Source organism: Miniopterus schreibersii (genome assembly GCF_964146895.1).
Source record: "Miniopterus schreibersii genome assembly, chromosome: 2".
Taxonomy (NCBI): domain Eukaryota; kingdom Metazoa; phylum Chordata; class Mammalia; order Chiroptera; family Miniopteridae; genus Miniopterus; species Miniopterus schreibersii.
In genome coordinates this window covers 141,489,691-141,515,027 of record NC_138102.1, presented here as the reverse complement: position 1 = coordinate 141,515,027, position 25,337 = coordinate 141,489,691, and the positions used below count along the sequence as shown (strand labels likewise).

The following is a 25,337-nucleotide window of genomic DNA, read 5'->3' as shown; positions in this document are numbered from 1 at the left end:
ACAGAAGAAACACTTTCCTATTGGTTGCTCTCCTAAAATGTTTCCTTGCCTTTCTACAAGGCATCCTGAATGGTGAAACACTGCCTCGGTAGGTTTGACTGACTTAGGCTAGCAGAGAGAGAGTGCCCCAGACCCATGGGAACCAGTTCCAGAGCTCTGGTGGCCAGGCTGGTTTAGTGAGGGGTGACTATGAGCAACAGAAGGCAGCTGGGATTTACCTTGGCCTGGGCCACTTTCTAATTCTGTCTTCAAGGGCAGCATATCCAAATGTGTGTGGAAACATGGAACACTAATCCCATCATCCATCTCTCCCCAAGAAAAGAATCCCATGATGAAATTACTTTGGACAACACTGTACATAGAATTTCCCTGGCGAGGGTCACAGAGCACAGTAGCCTCTAGAAGGCTCTTGGAAGTAAAGAGTTGTTTAATACATCATCCCACCTTATCTTATCATACACACTTTTTCAAGTTATAATACTGATATCTTACATTTTAATGGAATATACTATTACTCCATTAGTATGTGTGCTGTTCACCATTCTAAGTGCCTTGTATGCTTTAATTTATATAACCCTCACAACAACCCTGTAAGTTATTAGTAAGCACAGAGCAGTTACTGAGACATGGGACTAGTAAGTGAACACAGTATTCAAACCCAGTGCCCGGCCTCAAATCCATACACTCTTAACCTCCCACAAAACACACATCTGCCTTTGTCCACTGTGCTCAGACTTTGCCCTCCCATCACTGAGTGGAATGGAAAACCCGCAGACCCAACCATGCTCCCTATTCTCAGAAGGTTCTCTAAAATAAAGATTTTGATGATTGGAGTTTTTATTAAATATCATTAATTTGTTCAGAAACAAAAATATAGAAGTCATCTTTTTAAATTAAGAGGATCTGGGGTGAAACTAGCCCTGGAACCTCCTAAAGGACCCCTTAAATGGTGTTCCCGCTGCCTGGGTTACTGTCTGCCCCATCCCGCTCTCCTTTTCTCTGGAGACAAATATATATTCATCCTACAAAACATCACTCGGGCATCTTCTCTCTGAATCCTTACTTGCCCACCATACATGGAATGCAAGTATTATATATATTATCTGACTTCTTATGTTCACTGGCTATGGCTTAATTGAGAAGTGAAAAGAAGAGAGCTGAGAAATCATCTTGGTTTCTGGCTGAGGTAGAGATTTTCTTGAAAGCTCAAACACCCCATGGAATTCTAGCTCCAGACGAAGCCCCAAGAGGTTATCTGACCTATTTGAACTTACTGCATCTTGTCCTTTCCTGAAAAAATCCTGAAAGATATTTACCTAGCTTAAAACCTTCAAATAAGGGGATTTCATAGCCTTCTGCAGTTTGTTACCCCAGTATTTATGAATCCTTATGGTTGAAAGATTTATTTATTTTTTTAAGTAAATCCCTCATGTCAGTTGAAGCCCATGTTGTCTCATCAGGCCCTCAGCAGCAAGAGAAGGCACAGAAGGAAGAGACCATGTCATTGCCCTCCCTGCAGCTATCATTTGCCAACCCTTTCATCTCCTCTTCCTCCGTGGCCCCTCCTCGGGTTCCCATTGTTGCTCTGTAGTTTTAAGGCAAATGGTCCGGTAGAGGTGAGCCACTGGATGAATGTGAACAGGAAAATGCCCTCTGATCTGTACATTTTCACCATCTATTTTTATTTCCTACTGATGCCTTGACATTTTTATCTGCTGATACTGGTTTCAAAATTTAAAAGCTCTGAGTTAAAAGCCACTCATGAGAGGTCTCTAGTTTTCTGGACTCATTTGGTAGGATAGGGACATGGGCAATGAGAAACCAAAATGTGTTTTCAGAGCCAGGAAGAAGATACTTTGAAAATTGGCGGCAGCCCGGCCGGGCGTGGCTCAGCGGTTGAGCGTCGACCTGGGATCCAGGCGATCAGGGTTCGATTCCTGGTCAGGGCACATACCCTGTTGTGGGCTTGATCTATGACTCTCTCATCATTGATATTTCTGTCTCTCTCTCTCCCTCTCCTTTCCTCTCTCTGAAATCAATAAAGATATGTTTAAAAAAAAAAAATTGGCAGCATTATCGGAATAACAGAGACATCACAGCCAAAGGGGTGGTGAAGTCACAGGGTAGAGTGAGGACCTCTCATTCATTGTTTGTGGATATGGAAATTTGATAGCATTTTGGAAAAGAATCTGTAACACCACATAAAGCCATCCAGGCACAAATCTGAAAATAACTAATTATCCTTGAGTGGGAAAACAGATAAATGAGGATCTAGTCATAAAATTCAACCATTATCATAAATAATCTAAATTTATTTTAACACCAGAGATCGATCTCACAGTGTTAAGGCTCAAAAGCACATTAGAGCCCTAGCCGGTTTTGCTCAGTGGTTAGAGCATCGGCCTGTGGACTGGAACGTCCTGGGTTCAATTCCAGCCAAGGGCACGTACCTCAGTTGCAGGTTCAATCCCTGGCCCTGGTCGGGGTTCATGTGGGAGGCAACCAGTTAATCTCTCTTTCTCCCTCTCCCTCTCTCTCTGAAAAGCAATGGAAAAAATATCCTTGGGTGAGGGTTAATAAATAAATAAATAAAAATCTTTGGTGGGGAAAAAAAGCAAGTTAGAGATCTCAAAAAATTGATCCAAAAAGATAGATACATTTTAATTCCTTAAGCATAGTAAAATGCTATCTATATATTATTTATGAGGACTCTTACATGCCAGAATCCTAGAGACGCCGCAGTGGTGCATCCCGTCTCCAGTTGCTTCTGGGGATGAAGAAGAAGCTAATTGGGTAAAATGCTAGCATCTCTTAAATCTGGGTGCTAGGTACATGGATGTCTATTTTATTGTTTTTCTCTGCCTTTTTATATGTTTGAAACATGATTTTCTTTTTTTATCATGAGAGTTCAGATTGAATAGTAAGGCACTCGTTCCATAAATTCCTTTGAACTTAAGGGTCCCATAATGCCATGTGACATAGTAAAGAGATAGGACATCTTCAATCTCAGTAACATATCTTCTTCTATTCCTCTTCCTAGGAATGTTCCTGGCTGACATAATTGAGAAATACTTTGTTTCCCCAACCCTATTTCGAGTCATCCGATTGGCCCGTATTGGGCGCATCTTGCGTCTGATCAAAGGCGCCAAAGGGATTCGTACCCTGCTCTTTGCCTTAATGATGTCCTTGCCTGCTCTGTTCAACATTGGCCTTCTGCTCTTCCTGGTCATGTTCATCTTCTCCATCTTTGGGATGTCCAATTTTGCATATGTGAAACACGAGGCTGGCATTGATGACATGTTCAACTTTGAGACATTTGGCAACAGCATGATCTGCCTGTTTCAGATCACAACCTCGGCCGGGTGGGATGGCCTGCTGCTGCCCATCCTAAACCGCCCCCCTGACTGCAGTCTGGAAAAGGAACACCCAGGGAGTGGCGTTAAGGGAGACTGCGGGAACCCCTCAGTGGGCATCTTCTTCTTTGTAAGCTACATCATCATCTCCTTCCTAATTGTTGTCAACATGTACATTGCCATCATCTTGGAGAACTTCAGTGTAGCCACAGAGGAAAGTGCAGACCCTCTGAGTGAGGATGACTTTGAGACCTTCTATGAGATCTGGGAGAAGTTTGACCCTGATGCCACCCAGTTCATCGAGTACTGTAAGCTGGCAGACTTTGCAGATGCCTTGGAGCATCCTCTCCGAGTACCCAAGCCCAACACCATTGAGCTCATTGCCATGGATCTGCCCATGGTCAGCGGGGATCGCATTCACTGCTTGGACATCCTTTTTGCCTTCACCAAGCGGGTCCTGGGAGACAGCGGGGAGTTGGACATTCTTCGGCAGCAGATGGAGGAGCGGTTCGTGGCATCCAATCCTTCCAAAGTGTCTTACGAGCCAATCACAACCACACTGCGGCGCAAGCAGGAAGAGGTGTCGGCAGTGGTCCTGCAGCGCGCCTACCGAGGGTATTTAGCAAGGCGGGGCTTCATTTGCAAAAAGACAACTTCCAATAAGCTGGAGAATGGAGGCACACACCAGGAGAAAAAGGAGAGCACTCCTTCTACAGCCTCCCTCCCATCCTATGACAGTGTGACTAAACCCGAGAAGGAGAAGCAGCAGCGGGCAGAGGAAGGAAGAAGGGAAAGAGCCAAAAGACAAAAAGAGGTCAGAGAATCCAAGTGTTAGAGGAAAGCAAAAATTAAATATTGTACAGATTTAAAACTTGCAAGTGAAAGATTGTTTACAAACTTCCTGAATATTATCAATGCAGAACAGCTGTGGAGACACTTTACCCTGAAGATCTATACCAAACGTAGTCTGCTTACCATGTAACACGGTTGCATCTTGAGCAGTGACCTGCCCAGGGCAAAGGACCCTGCTCCCCAGACTCACAGATTTTCTAATGCTTGGGCAGGTGGTTACTGCATGTTCCACATCAGTCAATGCAACTTAGGACAAAACTAAACAGGATACAAAAACAGGAGAGGCTGCCGGGACCAGCATATTTCCGTTGCAGCCAAATGGATTTTATTATTTCATTTTGTTGATTCTCAGAAGCAGAAAGCATCACTTTAAAAGTTTGTTTGTTCATGCAAACTATATTTGCATTCCTACATTAGTTAAGCTAAGCAGCAAAAAGAAAACACACACACTCACATTTAGCCCATGTCATTTAATTGTCAGTTTCTTTGACATAAACCGCATCTTCTCCACATGGGCTTCACATGGTTTGGAGATGGGTGGGGGAAAACAATCAGGTTTCTTCGCTGAGGAGGACTTGCTCAGGCCGATTCCAAACATTGTGCTTGTTCAATGCGTAGAAATGATTTGCATGATGGCATGCCGTGATCAGAAGTCATGCATGAGAACCATACACCACAGGACACGACTAATCCTGTCCCATGCACTGGGCCAGCCTTCAGACAGGACCCAGCCCTGCGCCGTTCTCTGTATTAGGAGAAAAAATGGTAAGAGTTCCATACCCACTACAATTCTTTATGAATTCTTAGAAGCCTTTCCTACACCTGGTAGGGAAACATAACCAACCAATTGACCACCACCAACAAAAAACAAACCCAATCCAACAAGCAGATGGATCCGTGTGTGTATATGTTTAACAGACATCTCTTAACATACAGCCATTGTTGCACATTTTGAAAGATGAACTGTTTAATGCTGCTCTGTGTCCCGTACATGGGGAAACTTTGATCTCAAATGGCTTGTATTAATGTCACTGTAAAACCAAATCCTAGGGCTAAAAACAAAAATCAAAACAAAGTTCATTTGTATTTTGCTATATTTATGATGATTGTTTAGCCTTCATACTGGAGAACTGACACTTATTTGGGGTAGAGGTAAAAATGCTATTCAAAGTAGTATGTTTATCTCTAGGGGGCAATTTGGGGAACTTAAAACAACCTTTCGTTGGGGGTTAAGGGGTGCTCACTTTGTTTAGTATCATGTCCTTCTCATTGTGGCTTTCTCTGGGCTCGGGTCCACATGGAGGGGGGTTCGGATATTCTGACCAGGCCTCTCTTCTATAGAGAGGTTGTCGCAAGCTCACACACTGCATGATTCCTCTCGCCTCCATCCCATTTTCCACCAAGCAGGGCTTCCCTTACCCACAGAGGTGGATGAGGGCAGCGGCATTGGGGCTATGGCTGTGGTTTCTTTCATTTATTGTTAGAATAACTCATCACTGATGGGACCTGAGGTAGAGATGGAGCCGCCTCTGAACCAAGCCCACTTGGTTTCTTTGTTGCACTGATTCCCATGAGAAAGCAATTTAATATTAATTCATAAGATGTTCCAGCTTCCCCCCATGCATTCCCTTTCAGCCAATTTTGCTATCGGCTTAACAACCTGCTCATTGTCATTGGAGAGTGGCTTTTGGGGGGAGCGTCTTATCTTCCATTCCATCTCCTGCTTTAGGGAAGACAGTTTTTAGTCCAGGGGTTTCTCATCTGATGACTAGATTTTAAAGCCAAGATGCTGCAGTTGAATGTGTCAGGAAGTCTATACAAAGAATGAGGAGAAACTTTAGCTTGCAAACCAAATCAAAATAAATTCTTCCTAAACTATACAATAGAGGGGGGAAAACAGCCCATAATCAGACACACCAATCTGCCTTGCAGTAGAAGCACTTTGGATGTATTTTCACAGTCCATCTGACTAGTTTTGCGTAAAACAAACCACAGCGAGTCAGTAAACAGAGCTTTCTGTCTTGTTGGACCATTAGATGCTGTCTAGCTCTCGTAAGCCTGCTTCTGCGGCATCACCGTAGAACTTTTATACTACGCCCGATACGGGGTTGGGAAGGCATTTCTTTTGGTGACCCTGCTAACTACTAGGATGAGTGGATAGTAACGTGTACAGGCTACATCGTAAACAGCACAAAACAGAAGCTGACGTGTGGTTATTCTTTTTAAGAGAATTATAAATACTGTAATATATCATTTTATTTTATTAGCATGCTTTTTTGTAAATACAAATTAACTTATTAAATAGGAAATGGCTTCTGGCTTATGCCATTGTCATGTTATTTTTATTTTTTATACTTTTCTTTCTTCTTAGATGCTGTCAGCCAATGTACATCCCCAAACCAGACAGACAGACAAAAAATTTTTTATTGCTAATGGTCTTTTCCAAAACAACACAAATATATATTTTTGTTCCAATGTGCAATAAATTCTAACCACGTCTATGCAAGATTTGGCTAAACTTCATAATTGTCCTTAGGTTTGAGATGGGCAACAGAGCTATAAGATCCTACTCGCTACCCCAAGTGCTCATGCTAATGATGTCATTGAGCTACTAGAGCATATTAATGAGGTTTTCCTGAGATCTGACTTTTTCCTGGTCCCCAGACCCCGACCCCAGCCCAGCAGGCTATCTCCTCACACACACACACACACACACACACACACACACACACACACACACACGGGCCTTGGTATCTGACACCCATCGGCCAGCTTCATAGGAAAGAAGCCACCTCCACTCTGTTTGAAATTTCACTTTTTTTTTTTTTTTCCTCAAACTTTCCCGCCTTTTCCCTCCCCTCCGTCCACCCACCCGCTGGCTCGCTCACTCACTCACCCGCCCTGCTCCACACCTTGGTAGTAATGACACCATCACCAGCAGTTTACACCTGCAGTTAACAGGCATTGAACTGAAAGAATCCGCGACGATGTCTCTGTACGTCTTCACCAAGTGGGTCAGTGGCAACGCTTTGCCAAATATTAACGAAGCCAATCAAAAAGCAGCAGCAGCCACAGTATCACTGCACATATATATATATATAGATATATAAATATAATATAAATATTTATTTTTTGTAGCCAGGTCCTTGGTGCAGTATTTATACTCCACAATCCACGTTTAAAATAAGGACAAAAAGCAAAAAGACGTGTGATGCTATTAATTTAAAATGCAGAGCCAAAGCCACTGAGCAGCAGCTGACACAGTTGCTGGTTTATGTGAAAATCACTTTTCCCTCTTTCCTTAACCTCCTCGTTGCTGAGGATGAGGAGACCACAGTTTAAAGCAGAGGGCCAGAGCGGGAAAGCCCAGGAGTCAGCATGACCGACGCCCGCTCCTTGCCAAATGGGCCTCTCACGGCACTAGAAGCTGACCTGGGAAAGGTAAACGGAAACTCCCAGTCAAAGCCCCTGGAAGGACAGTCCCCAGAGTTCTTTTATTTTCCGCCGCAACCAATGTAAACTTGTAAAAGGCCAATAGTGAAGATTAGTGTATTAGTGAATGCATGGAGGCCAGCACTGCTCTAAATGAGACGTGACAAAGCGTACGTAACTACTATAAGCCAAAAAGGAAACAAAATAAAAATGACCCTTTTTACTGTACAAGGGAAGCCTGTCTTGGTGTGTGTTTGTTGCTTGACTATCCCAATTCTTGAGTCCTGGGAGGGGTCTGGGAATTGGGACCTTAGCACATTTGGGAAAAGGAGGGGAATGGGAGGGAGATCAGGGTCTCTGGCAAAGTTCTGGCTGGGTAGAGATTGGAGAGGAAAGCAAGGTCCTGACACCGCCACCCACTCACCCCCCGGGCATTCACCCATTGCATGTGGCATTCCTCCCCCTCCTGGACTGGTGTTAAAGGCCCATGAAACCCCTTCCTCACCAGTTCACCTGGCAGAGCCCCCAGAGATGATATCAGCCAACCCAGCTGGGCTGGCCTGCCTTCTGCCTTTTTCACCAGTATGTGAAAAACATCTATCCCAATGCTCCAAAGCTCAGGCGTGCGCGATGCCCAGCAGCCTCCACTCTGCAAGCTAATGCTAGGCCCCGCCCTCCATCACCCCACAGATAAACCAGCAGACTAGAACTGGTCTTGTTCACATTTGTACAGGGGTGAGGGGCACCCCTCCCCTTCCCTCACCCTGCCCTGCTTTGGGGACATCCCTCTCTAGGCCATGTCTCCTGGTCCAGGAAAACTCTCAGGAGGATTCTGAAGTGCCCACTCTAGTCTGCTCCAGAAGCTCCACTCTGGAGAGAAATGGCTGGTAGGTCAGTCCCCGTCCTCCCCGGTCCCCAGCCTCCAGGCCTACTGTGGAGGTGAGATTGCCATGGGTTGTGACTTTGTGACTTGAGTCCTGGGCATCTTCTGTAACGATGCCTCTTTCTTTTCTTAGATGTTGCCCAAAGTTTTGCAAAAAGCTTCGTTCATTTCAGGTACTCCCACCTCCTAAAGAATTGGCTGCAACTAGCCAGCCAGGGGGGACATCAGGAGAGAAGAGGAAATCTGGGTTGGGAGGGGCCCAAGGTTTGCACAGAGTCTGCGTTGCTGCTCAGCTCTATGCTTTCTTGGATTCCCTTTTTAAGATTACCAAGATTTCCTCCATTGAAACGTTCCTGAGGCACCCCCTACCCTTGCCCCCCACTGCTGTTTGCTGTACATAGAGGCTAAGTGGGGTGGGGTGGGCGGGTGTGCACATGTGTGTGTGTGTGAAGAATGTATATAGGTAAAGGGGAGCGGGGTCCAGTGGTTCCAGAAAAGGGACAGAACTCCTGTGTTCTATTCCCAGCTCGACCGCTGGCTCGCTGTGTGGCCTTGGGCAAGTCACTTAACCTCTCTGTGCCTCAGTTTCCCCATCTGTAAAATGGGGATAATAATACTGACCTACCTCACAGGGGTGTTGTGAGGCTTTAACTAAATGTTGTGTAAAGTGTTTTGAGATACAGAGGCAAAGGCACTAGGGAAGGGCAAAGTATTACTTGGACTTCAGGAAGATAAAATGGTATCATAAATGCTGCTATTCTGAGAGCCATTTTAAACTGCACTGCTCCAACCACCCCCCGCTTCTCATCACCAGGACAGCAGGTCGAGAAAATATCTTTCCTTTCACTTGCTTCTAGGGTTTGTGATTATTCTAGACAATTGTTTCCCCTTGCTGTATCTCCTTCCCTCACCACCTCGACTTGTTCCCTGTTCCGTTTACACGGAAATGGCAGAAATGCTTGAGAAATGAGAATGTATAAGTGGATTGGAAGTTTATAGTCTGAAATTTCAATTTTACTTTGTACTGTACATCTTTTTACTTTAGAATTTGCAATAAAGGGTTACGTCGATCTTGTTTTCAACTCTCCTCTTGGACTGGCCTGTCATTCTGTCATTGCTCTCACGCCAAAGCCCCTTAGCCAAGGGTGGATGGGAAGTCAAGCGCTCCCACCCAGCAGGACCCCACAGCTGTTCTCTTGCCTTCCCCTGGGACAGGGGACCTAGTCTGAGCAGAGTCTGTGTGAGGGCTCACCCAGGCTCAGGTCCTTGGATGGGCTGTCAGTGCCCCAGCCATTCAGGTGGGTGGGAAAGGTTTGGGGCTCTGGTGGACCTTCAGGAGGCCTTGCCAGAGTGGGGAGAGAAGCTTGGAGGCAGCAGCCCCTGGAAGTGGGCGCACCTCTAGCTGTAGCACCCCCTACACACTCCAGCAGAGCCTCGGAATAAACAGAGCCAGCATTTTGTTCTGGTCCCGTTATGCTTCCCAAGCTCCTTTACTGCTCACGGATCATTTTCTCTGGAGCTAATACTGGCAGCGCAAGCAGCTCTGGGTTCAAAAACCTAACTATGCCACTAAGCAGATGCGGTTTAGGAGCGCCTAACCAGAGTTTCCTTATGTGTAATGGAGATAATACCTTCTGTCTTGGGTTTTGAAAATTAGGTCAAATAATATATGTAACTGCTTAGCATAGGACCTGGCACACAGTGCTCAGTAAGTGGTAGCTCGTAGTGGAAGAATAATTTCGAAATAAGGAATTAAAGCTGACAAGAATTGGGAGGGCCTGCCTCCTACCCTGCTGGTAGACTGGCACCCAGGCTTTCCTCCTATTTACAGGGCCCCTGGCTGTGCCGGCCCTTCCAACGAACTAACAAACCGATTGCTCCCTCCTTTGCGTGTTTTGTAACTTTTTTTATAATACGTCAAAGGTAACACTCCGCCAGGATTGTGCCCACTTTACAGCCGGGGGCACTGGGGTGAGGGAGGATCTGGCCCATGGGCAGCCCAGGCCGAATGGGCCCAGGCCCCGGGAGACGCGAGCTGCTCTTCAGTCAAGAGCGGCTGTGCCTCCCACGGGCCGTGCGCCTCGGCTGGCCTGAGCCGGGCAGTGGCGGGCGGGCCGGGGCTGCAGGGCTGCACCCCATCGCCATCGCCGCCCGTGATCCACAGGATGAGCAGGGTGAGCAGCGCCCCGGCGCCCAGTGACCCCACAAAGCCGGCGAAGAAGCCGAGCGCCAGCGGCCCGGCCCAGCCCAGGGGGCTGCGCTCGTACGGTGCCTGAGGCAGTCGCTCCACGATCAGCTCCAGCTCGTCCCAGTTGAGCTCCGAGACCGGGGCGCGGCGGGAGCGCAGGGCCGGGCCCGGGGCGGGGGCGGGGGCGGGGGCGGGGGCCGGGGCCGGGGCCGGGGCGGGGGCCGGGGCGGGAAATGCGGGCGCGCGGAAGGGCTCGTATCTCTGCCCGAACTTGCGCAGCTGCAGCGTCGCCTGCTGGTGGAGGTTCTTGCCCAGCTCCCGGGCCACGTCGGGGCGGCCGCAGCGCCGCAGGGCGCGGGCCACTCGGTCCCAGGGCAGGGTAAGGGCCTGGGCTCTCAGCCACACCGACAGCTTCTCCCGGCAGTCGTCGGTAACTTCCCGCCGCCGCCGCCGGCCCAGCGACCCCGGCGTGAGCCTGGGCTTTTCCACCCGGGCCAGCCGATCCTCAGACAGCCTGGCCAGCTCGGCCTGGACGTCCGGGTCCCGCGCCCTCAGGAGCGACTGGAAATGGCTGCACTCCTCCGGGGTCAGCAGCTCCGCCAGACGAACGGCTGTGTGAGGACCCATGGCGTCCAAGGCCCCCGCCGGAACCAGCGCCCAGCCGCAGAGCGCCAGCGCCAGGCCTAGGGCCCCGCCTGGAGCCTGCGCCGCCATCGCCCGCGGTGAGGCGAACCCCGCGGCCGTGGGGGAGGGGCTCCGAATGCCCACGGGTGGGGGCGGGGCGCTACCCCCCAGGGATGATGGGACAGAGCGGGCTGCCCACCCTCAGCGACTGGGGCGAGGAGCCCAGCACCCAGGCACGTGGAAAGGGGCCTCCAGTACACGCGACTGGCTGGAGGATCATCTCCCAGCACAGAAATGGAGGAGGGTCTCACAGAACCCGGGTATTGGGCTTTCCCAGTACCCCTGGGTGGGTGGGACCCAGTTCCCCTGAGACCCGCAGCGGCGGCTAGCAGCCTGCTTGTCCCACTAATGCCAAAAATTCAGCAAGTCTCCAGTATCCCTTCTAACCCATTTACTGCCCCTCCTCATCCACCAGAAGCCTAGACCCCTAGCTCTCCATTATGTCTGATACCCAATCAATACCTAAATTCTCTTACCAGCTAAATACTAAATATTTATAGGCTGTCATTTCCCATCCTCCCATATGGGCATCCAAACCCTCACCCTCTCTTGCCTGGGTAAGGTAGGCTCCTCCAGTCCCCACCTCCCTCCACACACACACTGGGCCCCACTCGCTGAACTTGTTTCCATTCCCCAAGCAAGCTTGGCTCTGGCCCTCCTTTGGATCTTGACCTGCACTCTTTGTTTCTGCCTGGGTCACTCAGCTCACAGGTCTTTTCTGGAAAGCCCTCCCTGACTCCATTCTATCTAGTCCCACAGCTCTGCCTTTTTATTGTCTCCCCCATTAGACAGTAAAGTCCATCTATTGTCCCCATAGCAACTAGTGGGTATTTAGTAAAGATTTCTTGAATCAGTGTGTGAATTCTTAACTTTCAAATCAGTCGGATCCCACTCACCCACACACACACTAGGTTCATCCTGGAGCCTCAGCTCTTCACAGGGCATGGAAGGTCCTCATGGTGCAGTGGTTCCATCCCAGCAATTCCTCCAGCCTCACTTCCCCCAACTCCCGCCCTCACCTTATGCTCTTAGAACAAATCACATGTATGGTGCAGCTGCCAGCCTCCATAGCTCTGTATGCTGTGCCCCTTCCTGACCATGAAGTTTTTCTGAAACCCCACCACCACCACGAGTCAGGGTCTTTTCTGGGCATTCTTGAGATAGACTGTGCCTCCTACATCAAGACACTTATCTGGAAATTAATTCAAAGATTTATCCAGTGTCTTCTATGTACCAAATATTGTGCCAGATGTGAGAATAAAAATTTTGACATGGTCCCTCCTCAAGCAGCTTTATGCAGATGTATTTTCAAATTTTCCAGTTTTCAGCTCTCCCTACCCTGTATTGTGAGCTCCAGAACAGTGGCTGTGCTTAATTATTTCTATATTCTCAGTACCACACAGTGTCTGCACAGAGTAGGTGTAAAATACACCAACTAGAGAGGAAAGGGGACACCCATGGCCCCAAGGAGAGTTGGGGTCGCTGAACCCTGGGGCAATGCCCTGGAAGCCCCATGTCCAGGCACACCTTCAGATGTTTCTGAGGGGAAACTGTTTGCTTTGCCTCCTGAAAGCCTGGTGTACATATTAAGCCTGGAGCCCTGGGTGCAGTACTCCCCTTGCACTCTGGTGCATTTGCAGTAATTTTAGAGCATTTGTCAAGGACCTCAGGAAGCTGTGAGTCTAAACCTCTCATGGCTATCTCCACAGAGCTTTTACAGCAAGATGCTCCTTCCTACTTTTATCAGTCTCCCAGTTTATGATAAGTTGTCAAAGATAGTTTGGGGATTGACAAATGGTGGCAGAAAAGGAATCCTGTGACCTTAAAGACCAGAACTTGGTTGTATCCACACCCTGCTCTCTGCCCTTTCCCTCCATCCAAGAATGGAATACAAGTATAATCACTGTAGCCATCAAGGGCTGCTGTCCAGGTTGTGGGTGAACCTTCCTCTTCTGTCCCCTTTCCTCCATGCATTCACTTACTCATTCACTCACTCATTCCACAAACATGGGAGCCTTTCTTTACTCCTCATACTTCAGAGCTCTGGGGATACAATGAGTCAGGCCCCATTCTGAGCCTCTGAGAGCTCAGAATTGCATGAGGGCCTTCCCAATACAGCGCTTCTCAGAGCCTGAGAGTGTGGCCTTTCACCTGAGCCTCAGGGCTCAGCACCTGTTGGGCACCTCTTGTGCTAGACTGAATAACAGGGGTTTCACAATGTTTTGCTCAAGGAATAAAACACCCACAGTGTCCCACCAATGGCACTGATGGACCTGGGTGCCCATGCATACCCAGAGGGCTCCCCACACCCTGCTACCCCCAAGAAATCCTCTGGAAACCACATGGCATCACTTTAATACTGTGTAATACTTTCTTTTAAAATACAGTCTCTTCTGAGGTAGACAGACCACAACTGCAGAGCATCATCAGACAGGAGATAAATACGTCCATGTACAATACGCAGCAAAATGAGGTAGAAATGGTTACAGCTGGAGGAGAGGACCCCAACCCCAATCTGGGCAGAGGAAGGAGAGGGCCAGCTTGCTGAGTCTGCCCTCTCCCAACCCCTGCCCCTGGATTCTTTGGTATGCCCCCCCAACATTGCCAGAGCTGGACCTGCCCTTCCCTACCTGCCCCAGCGCCCATGAGGTAGGTGCTAGTAGACTGGGGGATGTCTCCTTGTGCAAAGTTCCCCAAGGCCAGTAGAGGAGGTGCTGGGTCTCAATCAGTAAGCTCCCCCACCCCAACTCCCAGAGCTGCCTGCCTCTTGAAGGGAAGGGATCCCAACCCCACTTCCCTGATGCCCTCCCCCACAATATACATACACACACCTGAGAGAACCTCACTCCTCACTCCAAGGGCCTTTCACAGCCAAGACCCTGCAGCCCACCCCACTGCTTCTGAGGCATCAAATTCCTGCAAAGAGCCAGCTCCAAGGAGAGGAAGGCCAGAAAGAGACCAAGGGGGAAAACACAGAGCAGCTTTCCTGTTAACACTGCTAGACCAGTACAGTACAGGCCCTCAGCACCTTGGCACCTGAAATGTTCCCCCTGGACACTCTTCCAGCTGGGAGTGGGAGGTGGTACAGAGACTGTAGTAGCTATAAAGGTAGGCAGGGAACACAGAGGGAGGTTGGGTGGGAGAGAAAAGAGGTTAGGGACGAGGGCTTGTTCCCCACAACTTTGGACCAAAGGTCAGAGTTGTGAAATGGGCTCCCTGAAGGGGAGGTATCACACTGCTGAAGCCCATCAAGGGAAGTTGGTGCGAAGAGGAGGAATACGGTTCTCAGAAGAAAGCCCACGAAGTCTGGGCTTCTGGTGGAAAGTATGGGTACGGCTGAGAACAGACCCCCAATGTTCGGAAAAACAGCCTGCCCCTTTCACACTCCCTGCCCTCAAGACCTAGGACCCTAGGAGAATGAGAGGAACACTTTCCCACGTACTCAACCCTCCTCAGAGCCTCCTAGCAGACAGGGAAGGTTGAGTCTGTAGTCAGTTTTGTGCCCAACCAGACTTGCGGCCAAACTTTCCCTCCAGAGGGAATCCCCTTAACCTAAGTTATAGAAGACCTCTGCCTGGGCAATGCCCAGGTGAGATGACCTCTCTGGAGACTTTTTGCCTACGTCACTTACCCATTTGGGCCCTCTCAGACTACTCTGGGTCAGGGGCAGGAAGTGGGCATCCCAAGCCTGGTTAACCCTTAACAGAAAATACTACGCTTAGAGTGGGGCCCAGTTGGAAGAGCAGCAGAAAGGGAGCAAGATCTACCTGCTCTAATCCCACAACCCACTCCCCAACACCCCTGCCTACAACCTTGGACTGGGGAGGAAGCCCTACAAATACATTCTGCTTCTCTCCCAAGGAAAAGCAGGGGTCTCAGTGTGGTTCTGGGTCCTCCTCTCCCCTTCCCCACAAGTCTCACTTTCTAAGTCTTCTGGGAGAATGTGCTCCCCTGAGGAGTGGGGTGGGTGGTGGGGAAAATACAGGAGAGTAGCCAAAGTGTTAACATTCTTTCTGAGGTCAGTTTCTTCCTGAGTTGTCAAAAGAAAAAGAAAAACAGCAAGTTCTACACATCTTACAAAAATAAGAGGCCTAAATATTAAACAAGCTACATTTCTGGGATTTCCCCCTCAAAAACAATCATCAACAACAAAAAAACCCTTCTTTGGGTGTTTTTTGCTTGCCCTCCCCCCAGACCCAAGGTTTCAGCTGGGTAATGGGGTGGGAGGGAACTCCCTATCCCCTCCTCCTCAGCCTCTGGACCTCCAGATCTCCTGCAAAGGGACCCTGCAGTCTTTGAATGAGAGGGACAGAAGGTAGGGGGAAGGACCAAGAGACACAGAGGCTAGAGAGCAAGGGATGGAGACAGAGCAGAGGGTGACAGACGGAGAGAGGAGCAAAAGAGAAACAGGGCCAGGATGCGGTTAGCAGGGCAGTCACAATGCGACAGGGAGAGAAAACTAGACGAATGCAGCTAAACGGGAGAGTTGGGGGGAGAGGGAGGAGTCATTCAGATAACGAGGAGACAAAAGGATTGTGGCGAGAGAGCAGGAGTTCCTTGGGCCCCAGGTGTCAGCCCATCCCGGGTCTGTCCATCCAGGAGCGGAGATGGCGAGCTTCCCGTCCACAATAAATAGAAAAAACCTGAGTACACAGCGCATATGGCATCTATCTGCCTAGCAGAAGCATTTTCCTTCCCACGGAAAAAAAAAAAAAATCCACCAACAGCCCCTTTTCTCCCTCCCACATTCATCACTCGGCACCCTCCCAGTCCGGTGGGTTACAGACGTCCCTCCCAGGGCCGTGGGGAGGGGTGGCGGCTCCCGCGGCCTCCCCAGGGCGCTCTCAGTGTCCGAAGCCGTACATTTTGTCCCACTCCACGTAAGAGTCCAGGTCCTTGGGGGAGGCCCGGGGGCCCACCTTGGCCAGTGCCGCCTCCAAGTCCTTGTAGGAGAGGGGGCGCTGCAGCCCCGGGAGGCCCGCCCCGGCCGCCGCCTGCTGGCACAGCTGCCCCAGCTCGCCCCCGGAGAAGCCCTGGGTGCCCTGCACCAGGGCCGCCAGCTCCCGCTCGCTCAGCACGCAGCCCTGCTGGGCCAGCGCCCGCTGCAGGATCTGTCCGCGGGCCGTACCGTCGGGCAGCGCCACATAGAAGCGCAGAGGGAAACGCCGGCGGGTGGCCTCGTCCAGAGCCGCGGGCCGCGAGGTGGTGCCCACGACCAGCACGCTGTCGGCCCCCGCGCCGCAGCCGCCGTCCAGGCAAGCGAGGAGCGGCGCCTGCAGCGCGCCCGGGCCCGCGGTGCCGTCCTCCCGGGTCGGCAGCAGCGCGTCCAGCTCACTGATGAGGAGCACGGCGGGCGGGCGACAGCGCGCAGCCGCGAAGGCCGCCTGCAGAAGGCGCGCGCCCTCGGCGGCGCCCGGCGCGGCCAACGCGGCTCCGCGCAGGCGCAGCAGCGTGGCGCCCAGCTGCGTGGCCAGACAGCGTCCCAGCAGCGCCTTGCCGGCGCCCCGCGGCCCGAAGAGCAGCACGGTCCGCGGCGGGCGCGGGCTGCCGGGGTAGGCGGGCGGCCTCAGCAGGGGCCACACCAGCTCCTCCTCCAGCGCCACCTTGAGCGGGCCCTGGCCCGCCACGTCTGCCCACTGCACCGGCGGCCCGCAGTCCAACATCTTGCTCGTCACCAGCTCCAGGGCCCCCGGGTCCACACCTTTGGGAGGCTCCTCCGACGGCAAGGCAAAGCCCCCTCGGGGAGCCGGTGCCGGGGCGCGCTCCGCGAACTTTTCAAAGGACTCGAGTTGCGGGCCGTAGACCGGGGAGCCCAGGACCTTTAGAGGGACGCCGCCAGCGTACTTGCCCGACGCCTCCTCCGCTCCCGGCGGCTTCGCCCGGAACCCGTTGCCTCGACACTCGCCGTTGTCCGCGGCGGGGTAGGAGGCGCCGTCGGCCGCCGGGGCCTTGGTAGGCTCGTAGACGTACTTGCGGTAGCGGCCCTCTGCCCCCTCGTCAGCGGCCTTGCGCTTCAGCGACACCCCGGCTTCCGCGCCGGGAGCGGCCGCCTGAAAGCTGTAGGAGGCGGGCGCGGGCCGGGCCGGGGCGGGCGCGGGCAGGGGCGTGGGCGCCGCCAGGCCTGAGGGCAGGTAGGGGGTCGGCGGCGGGGCCGGGGGCGGCGGCAGAGCCCCGTAGCCGGGCTGCGCGGCGTAGCCCCCCGCGGGGTAGTTGTACAGAGGCCCGGAGGGGCCGTAGCCCGGTGGAGGCGGGGGCTGAAGCAGCGCGGCCGGGGGCGGCGGGGGCAGCGCGGCTCCGGTCTGCGCGCAGTAACCGGGCGCCAGGTATCCCCCGCCGTAGCCTGCAGCGTACTCGGGCGCCGCGGACGGGCCCCCGCACGCATTGCCGGCGTAGAGGGGTTCAGGCAGGTTCCCGGCTAAAACCGGGGAGCCCCCGAGGCCCCCGGAGCCGCCCCCACTGCCCGACTTGGTTCCCGGGAGCCCTTCGTGGAGTGAGGCCAAGGGGTAGTGTGGCTCTGGCCCCGGCCAGGGCTCGGGGTCCCCTTTGGCGCCGTTGAGGAAGGCGGCATCGCCGTAGCCGCCCAGGGTGGGGCGCTCGTAGGGCGAGTCCAGGACCCCTGAGTACTTCTCTGCGTAGCGCTTGAGGAGGTTGGAGGCAGTGAGGGCAGAGATGTCGTCGTGTGCCCAAGCATAGTGGCAGCGCTGGCGACCCCCAGGGGGCAGCTCCAATTTGTGGGCTGGTGATGGCGTGGTGGAGGAGACGTCCAGGTGCTGCTCTGGCCACTGGTTGAGAGGCTGGGCGTGTTCCGGTGTCCAGTGCATCTTCGACAGAGCTGCAAGAGAGAAGGGGCTAGTGAGGTCCTTCAGAGCCGGCTGACCTCTAGCCCACCCGCTGAGACTGCAGCTTGCGACGGGCTGGCTCTCAGGCATCCACCACCCTCCGGCACCTTCTCGAGCACGAAGTGCACATACTGGATTTGCCCCTCTTGTCCCAGGATTAAAGTTATCTGAAAACACTTCCCTCAGGACAAGAGGTATCTGGAAGGGACATGTTTGGCTCCAACTTCACCTTATAGGCAATGATTATTATTTCGTCCAGGCCACACCAGCCCTGCCCTCCAGGACACATGGTCCTGACTTTCAGACATAATGTGAAGAGTCAGGCAACGAGTGAGACACTCTAGACCTGGGAATAACCAGGCCTAAGTGGGGCTCATTCAGTAACAGCTGTTTGTTGCACACTACCAGGTGCTAGGTAGGCACTAAAGAGACACTAAGGTTTGTGTAAGGATGAGAAGCCTGCCCAGGGCCACGAACCTAGTGGCCCAGCAATTTGATAGTCCTAAGTGTCCTGTTCACCTCAGCCTTCCCAGAGACTCCAGGGCCCCCTTGGGGCCTGAAGTGAAGGATGTAGATGTCTTTGGCAGTGTCTCACTGTCCTTGGGAAATCCCAGAGACTGACCTAGAAGCGTACATTTCCTTTCCACTTGGTTTCTTTTCATCTCTACCTGATGAAGTCAGAGTACCTTGGTTCCAGACCCAACTCTCAGGCGATGGCTGTGTGCCCAGGGCAGGTGTTACCACCTGCCTCATTCTCAAAATGTGTTTCACCACAATACAGAAAGGTTATTTAGAATAGATAAATCATATTCCAGAGAAGATGGGGCCAGGTTAGTTCACAGCAGTGCAGGTAAGTGCACATCTTAGCTTCCCAGTAACCAAATAACTCACTTTGCAAAGTAAAAAACACTGCCATACTCAAGAGAAGCAAAATGTTCCTGACATCGAGATCACAGGACTTATTTTTCATGGACCTCAGGAAGCAAACCTGTGAGATGTAATAATGTCCTCTTATATAACCATGCCATAAACACAGAAATGTTACATGGCTGTTTCTTACACTGTCCCTCAGCACCAAAGCATGAGCCAAACTCTAGTCAAAGGATTCAGAATGGGCCTGGGGAACTACTCTCTGAGCACATGACTCCAATGGGTTAGCCTGTCCAAGGATTAAAATCTCAAAGACTAATAGGGCCCATGGCATACTAGAGATGGTTTTTGCTGATGAGTATTTCTCAAAGCTAAGCTTCTGATAAGTTAACCTTACAGGTTCAATATTCTTTCTTCAACAAATACTAAGTGCTGTGCTCAGCAGGGAATGGGGGGCAAATTGTAAGGTGAATATGATGGTTCAGCAAGGTGCAGGACACAGAACATCCTGTGAGGCGGGAAGATACAGGTGTGTGCCAAGAGCTCTGGGACTCAGGGGAACATACCACACCTGATTGAGAAGGCCTCACCAGGGAGGTGGTGTCTTCACTGGACCTTGAATTATAAGGGACCAAGTTGACCAGACACACTAGAGGGTTCCAGCACCTTTAAAGGTACAGAGTACAATGTATTCAGAAAAGCTGGGCTGGCTTAACTCATATGCCCTATTCCCTTCTTCAAGACAATTTATTGCCACCTTCTTGAAAATTGTCTTAATAAATCTACACACCTGTGTCTATGATGTGAATCATGCCCCTTAAGAAATAGTTCTTTGAACCAAAAAAGACCCCAAATAGCCACAGCAATCTTGAGAAAGAAGAACAAAGTTGGAGATATCACAATACCAGGTATCAAACTATACTACAAAGCCATTGTAATCAAAATAGCCTGGTACTGACATAAGAACAGGTATATAGATTAATGGAACAGAACAGAGACCCCAGAAATTGATCCACACCATTGTAGTCAATATTTGACAAGAGGCAAAAACATAAAATGGAGTATAGACAGTCTCTTTAACAAACAGTGTTGGGAAAACTGGACAGGCAAATGCAAAACAATGAAACTAGACCACCAACTTACACCATACTCAACAATAAACTCAAAATGGATAAAAGGCTTACATGTAAGTCCTGAAACCATAGAAATCCTAGAAGAAAACATAGGCAGTAAAAATTCAGACATCTCACGTAGCAGAATTTTTGCCGATACATCTAGGGCAAGAGAAACAAAGGACTACAAATGGGACTACATCAAAGTGAAAAGCTTCTGCACAGCAAAATTAACCACCATCAAAATGGAAGGGGAATTCACTGTATGGAAGAACATATTCGCCAATGATACATCTGATAAGGGTTAATTTCCAAAATACATAAAGAACTCATACAACTCAAAAAAAGGAAGAAAAGCAATCCAATTTTAAAATGGGCAAAGGACCTGAATAGACTTGTTCTCCAAAGAGGACATACAGATGACCAAGAGACATATGAAGAAATGTTCAATATCACTAATCATCAAAGAAATGCAAATGAAAACCACAATGAGATATCACCTTACACCTGTCAGAATGGCTACCATCAATAAATCAACAAGTGCTGCCGAGGATGTGGAGAAAACGGCACACTATTTTACTGGGGTGGAAGTGCAGGCTGGTGCAGACACTATGGAAAACAGTATGGAGTTTCCTCAAAAAATTAAAAATGGATCTGCCTTTTGACCCATTGGTCCCACTTCTGGGAATATATCCTAAAAACCTCAAAACACCAACCAAAGAATATATGCACCCCTATGTTCATAGCAGTATTATTTACAATAGATAAGATTTGGAAACAGCCTAAGCGCCCATCAGTAGATGAATGGATAAAAAAAAGCTGTGGGACATTTACACAATGGAATACTATGCAGCTGTAAAAAAGAAAGATCTCTTGCCCTTTGAAACAGCATGGATGGACCTGGAGATTATTATAAGTGAAATAAGCCAGTCAGAGAAAGACAAGTATCACATGATCTCACTTATCTGTGGAATATAATGAACAAAATAAATTGACCAACAAAATAAGTCCCAAGGCATGGAGGCCTGGAACAGACTGATATATCTCAGAGGGGTTGGGGGGTAAAGTTACGAGAAGAGAAAAACCAAAGAACTTACATACTTATATGCATAGCCCATGGACACAGACAATAATGTGGTAAAGGCCTAAGAGGGGGTAGGGGGCTGGATGGAGGGGGAGAAATGGGGACATCTGTAATACTATCATTGATATATATATATATATATATATATATATATATATATATATATATACACATATATTTGTGTGGGGGTGTGTGTGTATATATATACATACATTATATATATATTTTTTATTTTTTTATTTTTTTTTTAAAGAAATAGGGCTTATGTGCAGTGAGCAACCTACATAATCACACACTACAAGCCTGGAAGGAGCACCAAGAAATGACAGAGGCTTGGGGGTAGGTGTATGTAGGGAGAGTAGAAGAAGAGGCTGAAAATAAGCAAGTTGCTTCTCAGGTTCTCTTCAGTTGCCCTTACTTGCAGCAGTTTGTTGACAGCACCACCTCCGGGAGAGCACAATCTTTGAATATAAAACTATTTACTCTCATTCCCAATGCCCTAGGGAAGGCATGAGCCATAAATACTAACACTTAAAAAATGGAATTTTTTAAAAATTTTATTTTTGTTTAAAATATTACAGATGTCCCTTTTTCTCCCCTATGACAAAAAAATGGAATTTTTAAGGTTGTTTCGCCTTAAGAGGTGATCCTGCGCGCCAGAGACGAGAAGGCAGGGCAGAGGCAGCAGTGCTGAGAGTGAGGTCTGTGGGGGCAGGTATGCAGCTCTCCGGCTCCTACGGAGAGTCTTCAGAGCACAGAGGCGTTACCTGCTGTCAGGGGGTAACTTCCTGGGACATCAGAACTCACAAGTGGTCTGGCTGCAGGGTCATATGAGGTAACATCAGAGTTACACAAATGTAAATACAGGGTGGGGCAAACGTAGGTTTACAGTTGTTCATATGGAAAATACGATAAATACAATAATAAGTAATAATACAAGAATAAACTGTCTCGAGTACTCACAACTGTAAACCTACGTTTGCCCCACCCTGTATTATGTTACCACATGGACCCTTAAACCTGTTTTTTTCTCTTCACTGTTATCTGTGCTTTGGCTCCTTAATACAGAGAAAAGAGATTTGACCTTGATGATAGCACTTTCCCTTAACATTAAACTGGGAATGATGGGGAAGGACATACATAAACACAGGAAAGAAGGCTCTGTGTCTGGACTTGTCCACACGCATTTCCTTCACCCCCTTCCACACCCTCTGCTCCTCTTCACTCAAGTCCCCACCCTCAAGCCAAGCACTCAGGCCTTGGTCATCACTGAACCACTCCACCTAGGAATTGTGGACTCCAGGAACCCACTTGTGGCTCTCCAAACCCACTGTCTCATCTACTCCAGGATTAGCCCCTCTCAAGCTGCTTCTGTCTCTGCCCAGAGGGCCCTTGTCCCTGGCAGCTCATCCAGCCCACTTGATCTCCACCCTCAACCCCCTCAGATGCTCTAGGCAATTCTCTTTCATTTTAGCCAGGGCACATTGCCCTCACCTCTGGCTTTCTGTTTTCACCTTTAACTACATCTACATCCACTTTGCAGGCAGGAGGCCTGAGGGTCCATCCGCCCCAGCCCTTGATCCCATCTTGGTACAATCTGGGCTCTTGCCCCATTAATTAACTATTCCTCCCCACTACTGTATCCTGGCTCCCTCCCCACAGCAAGCATAATTGTTTCCCATCTTCAAAAAGACCTCCTGGACCCTAAGTCCCCCAATATCTACCAGCCCATCTTTTTTCCCCTTCTCCTTTCAAGCGTCATTGTCTAAATGCAATGATCTAGCCTCTGCTAGAGGACCTTTAGTGGTATAACTAGGGAGCAGAGGACTGGTCCGCAACTTCTGAACTTAGTCACAAAGCATGGGATCTCAAGACTTCCTCTCACATCTTCCAAGGGAAGAACAAAGGTCTGACCAGAACGGAACTGCGTCATTGCCCAAGGAGGGCAAGAAGACAGACGTTTGAGGAGGTGAGTTTGCCATCTTGCACACTGGCTGAGAATGCTGGCCCACATGAGCCTGAGCACACTCCAGCATTCATGCCTACACCACCCAGACTGTGCAGAGATGTGCACAGCTGCAGGTACACGTGCATATGTCTGTGCATGTATACATACATATATACTATACTCTCTGTCTCATCTCTCTGGGGTTTTAAATCCGGTCTCAGCTGGGTGCTTTCTGATACAACCAGTCTCCCCCCCTTGCCTCCCTCTCCTCCCCTCACTCAGAGAGGTTAGGGTAGAGCATACTGTCTCCCTGCCCCCATCCCCAGGCCAGTTACAGTCCTCTTGCTCTTACACAAGGTTCTGGGCCTACCTGTGACCTAGCTCACAAGCTCCTGCCATTCAGTCTCCTACATGAGGGATCTCCTGGAGTTCCTGCCTCCCTCTAAGGTTCATAGACTATATATACTCCAGTCCCCTGCATTACCTGAGCTGGAGGTGAGGAAAGTCCCAGGGACTTGGGAAAAAGAATCAGAGACCTGGGTTTGAATCCAGATTCAATTTACTGTATGACCATGGTCAGGTTGCCTGACTTCACTGAAGCTCAATTTCTCCATCTGTTAAAGGGTATAACATATGCCCTGCAGAGTGGTCTTGAGGATTCAAAAAAATAATGTTATGTAAAGTATGCAGTCCAGTGTGGGGTACAAAGTAGTGTGATAAGTGGTATAATTAAGAACCAAAGCAGTGGCCTATCCTTACTGAGTGACTGAATAAGTCCCTTCCCCTTGGGGTTGGGGAAACTTGGAGAATGTTCTGGGAAGGAGGTTAATTCCAGCTGATATGATAGAACAGTCCTCATGCCATTTCCCATCACCCCGCACTGGGGGCAGAGCCAGCCCCTATTCTATGCTTTATCTTGTGTAGCCCTCACAACAATGCTATTGTCATCATTCCCATTTTACATGTGAGGAGACTGAGAGATTAATACATCCCCAAGGTCACATGGCTATTACATAGTAGAGCAGGATTCTGACTGCAACAGTCTGACCAAGAGCCCAGGCCCTATCTCTTGACTGCACTGCCTCCCTGGTCCAGCCCTCGGGTATTCACAGCCAGAGAAGAGACTGAGGCCATGACCTGTTCTACCTCTTTTCCTTGGCCCTATGGAAACATGTGGCTATGCCTCAAATGCTATATATTACCCTTCAGACCTGCAGTTGGAAGCACCTACTGGGGTTGAGTGTCCCAAGTTGCCTGTGCTCCCCCAGCAAGAGAATTTGTGTCCTCTCATGGCAAAACAGCCCAAGTAGAGCTGTCCCTCTCCTTGTAAACATGCCAGCTGATAAGCATTCACACCTCTAGGCTGGGCAGACAGTTCTGTATCTGGGTCTGTGGACTTCCCTAGGGCCCAGCAGGCGGGGACTCTGTGGAAAAAAGGTAACTTACATCAGCTGCACCCTTTGGGGAGCAAGGTCAGGCTCCTGAGGCAGCTCTTTCTCTGCAGACCCTTAAAAGCCAAGCGCCCTTCTACATAGAAGAGGCTGGATCCACTTAACTCCACCCACAGAGTGCAGTCCTCCAAACTCAGAGGAGCAATAAATAGTACCGGAAGGAATTACTAGATGGAAGGGTAAGTAAAAAGTTCCTTAAACTCCCACCCCTCATTTTTAGGAAGTCTTCCAGGGTCCATGAGATAAGTGATGCAGCTTCACAAATGGCGTAAATGCTCAGTGCACAGACTTCACGCCCCATGGACCCAGGAGGGCATTCCCACCCCGCCTGACACAGGCTGTAATAGTGTGACTTATAGTAAGAAATATATATATTTAGTCTTCATTCACTGTTCCTGGCTTACAGCTCCCAAACCCTTGGAATTTCCTAAGCCTAAGAGCAACAGGAGCATATTTCCTTATGTTTGGTCTCTTGCCCCTCAGTTCCTGAAGTAGCTTGAGAACCAAGTTTAAAATGGATGTCTTGTTATTCATGGCAAGCCCCTTTCAACCACACCTGAGCTTATGTTAATGAGGTGATTTTTGGAAAGCCCCTAGTTAACCTAAAGATTGAGACTGGTTGCCAGGGGAACCAGCCAATT

General features: G+C 49.9%; 3 protein-coding genes across 3 annotated transcripts in view; 1 reads left to right on the top strand and 2 right to left on the bottom strand.

Annotated features, from left to right (window-relative positions):
* SCN8A (sodium voltage-gated channel alpha subunit 8) overlaps positions 1–5,064 on the top strand; it is a 170,086-nt gene extending 165,022 nt beyond the window's left edge. The window contains exon 27 of the mRNA XM_081127064.1: positions 3,041–5,064. Coding sequence (XP_080983190.1) covers positions 3,041–4,188 — 1,148 coding nt within the window. The 3' untranslated portion in view covers positions 4,189–5,064. The remainder of the gene's footprint in view (positions 1–3,040) is intronic.
* Positions 5,065–10,471: 5,407 nt separating this feature from the next.
* TMDD1 (transmembrane and death domain 1) lies at positions 10,472–11,441 on the bottom strand (the record flags this gene model as incomplete). Its single annotated transcript, XM_081126581.1, has 1 exon — positions 10,472–11,441. The coding sequence occupies exon 1, from the start codon at positions 11,420–11,422 to the stop codon at positions 10,472–10,474; it is 951 nt and encodes a 316-aa protein (XP_080982707.1). The 5' UTR covers positions 11,423–11,441.
* A 2,296-nt stretch (positions 11,442–13,737) lies between these two features.
* Positions 13,738–25,337, bottom strand: part of FIGNL2 (fidgetin like 2) — a 28,682-nt gene continuing 17,082 nt past the window's right edge. The window contains exon 2 of the mRNA XM_081126231.1: positions 13,738–18,224. Within this exon, the coding sequence (XP_080982357.1) occupies positions 16,237–18,213 (1,977 nt within the window). The 5' untranslated portion in view covers positions 18,214–18,224 and the 3' untranslated portion in view covers positions 13,738–16,236. The remainder of the gene's footprint in view (positions 18,225–25,337) is intronic.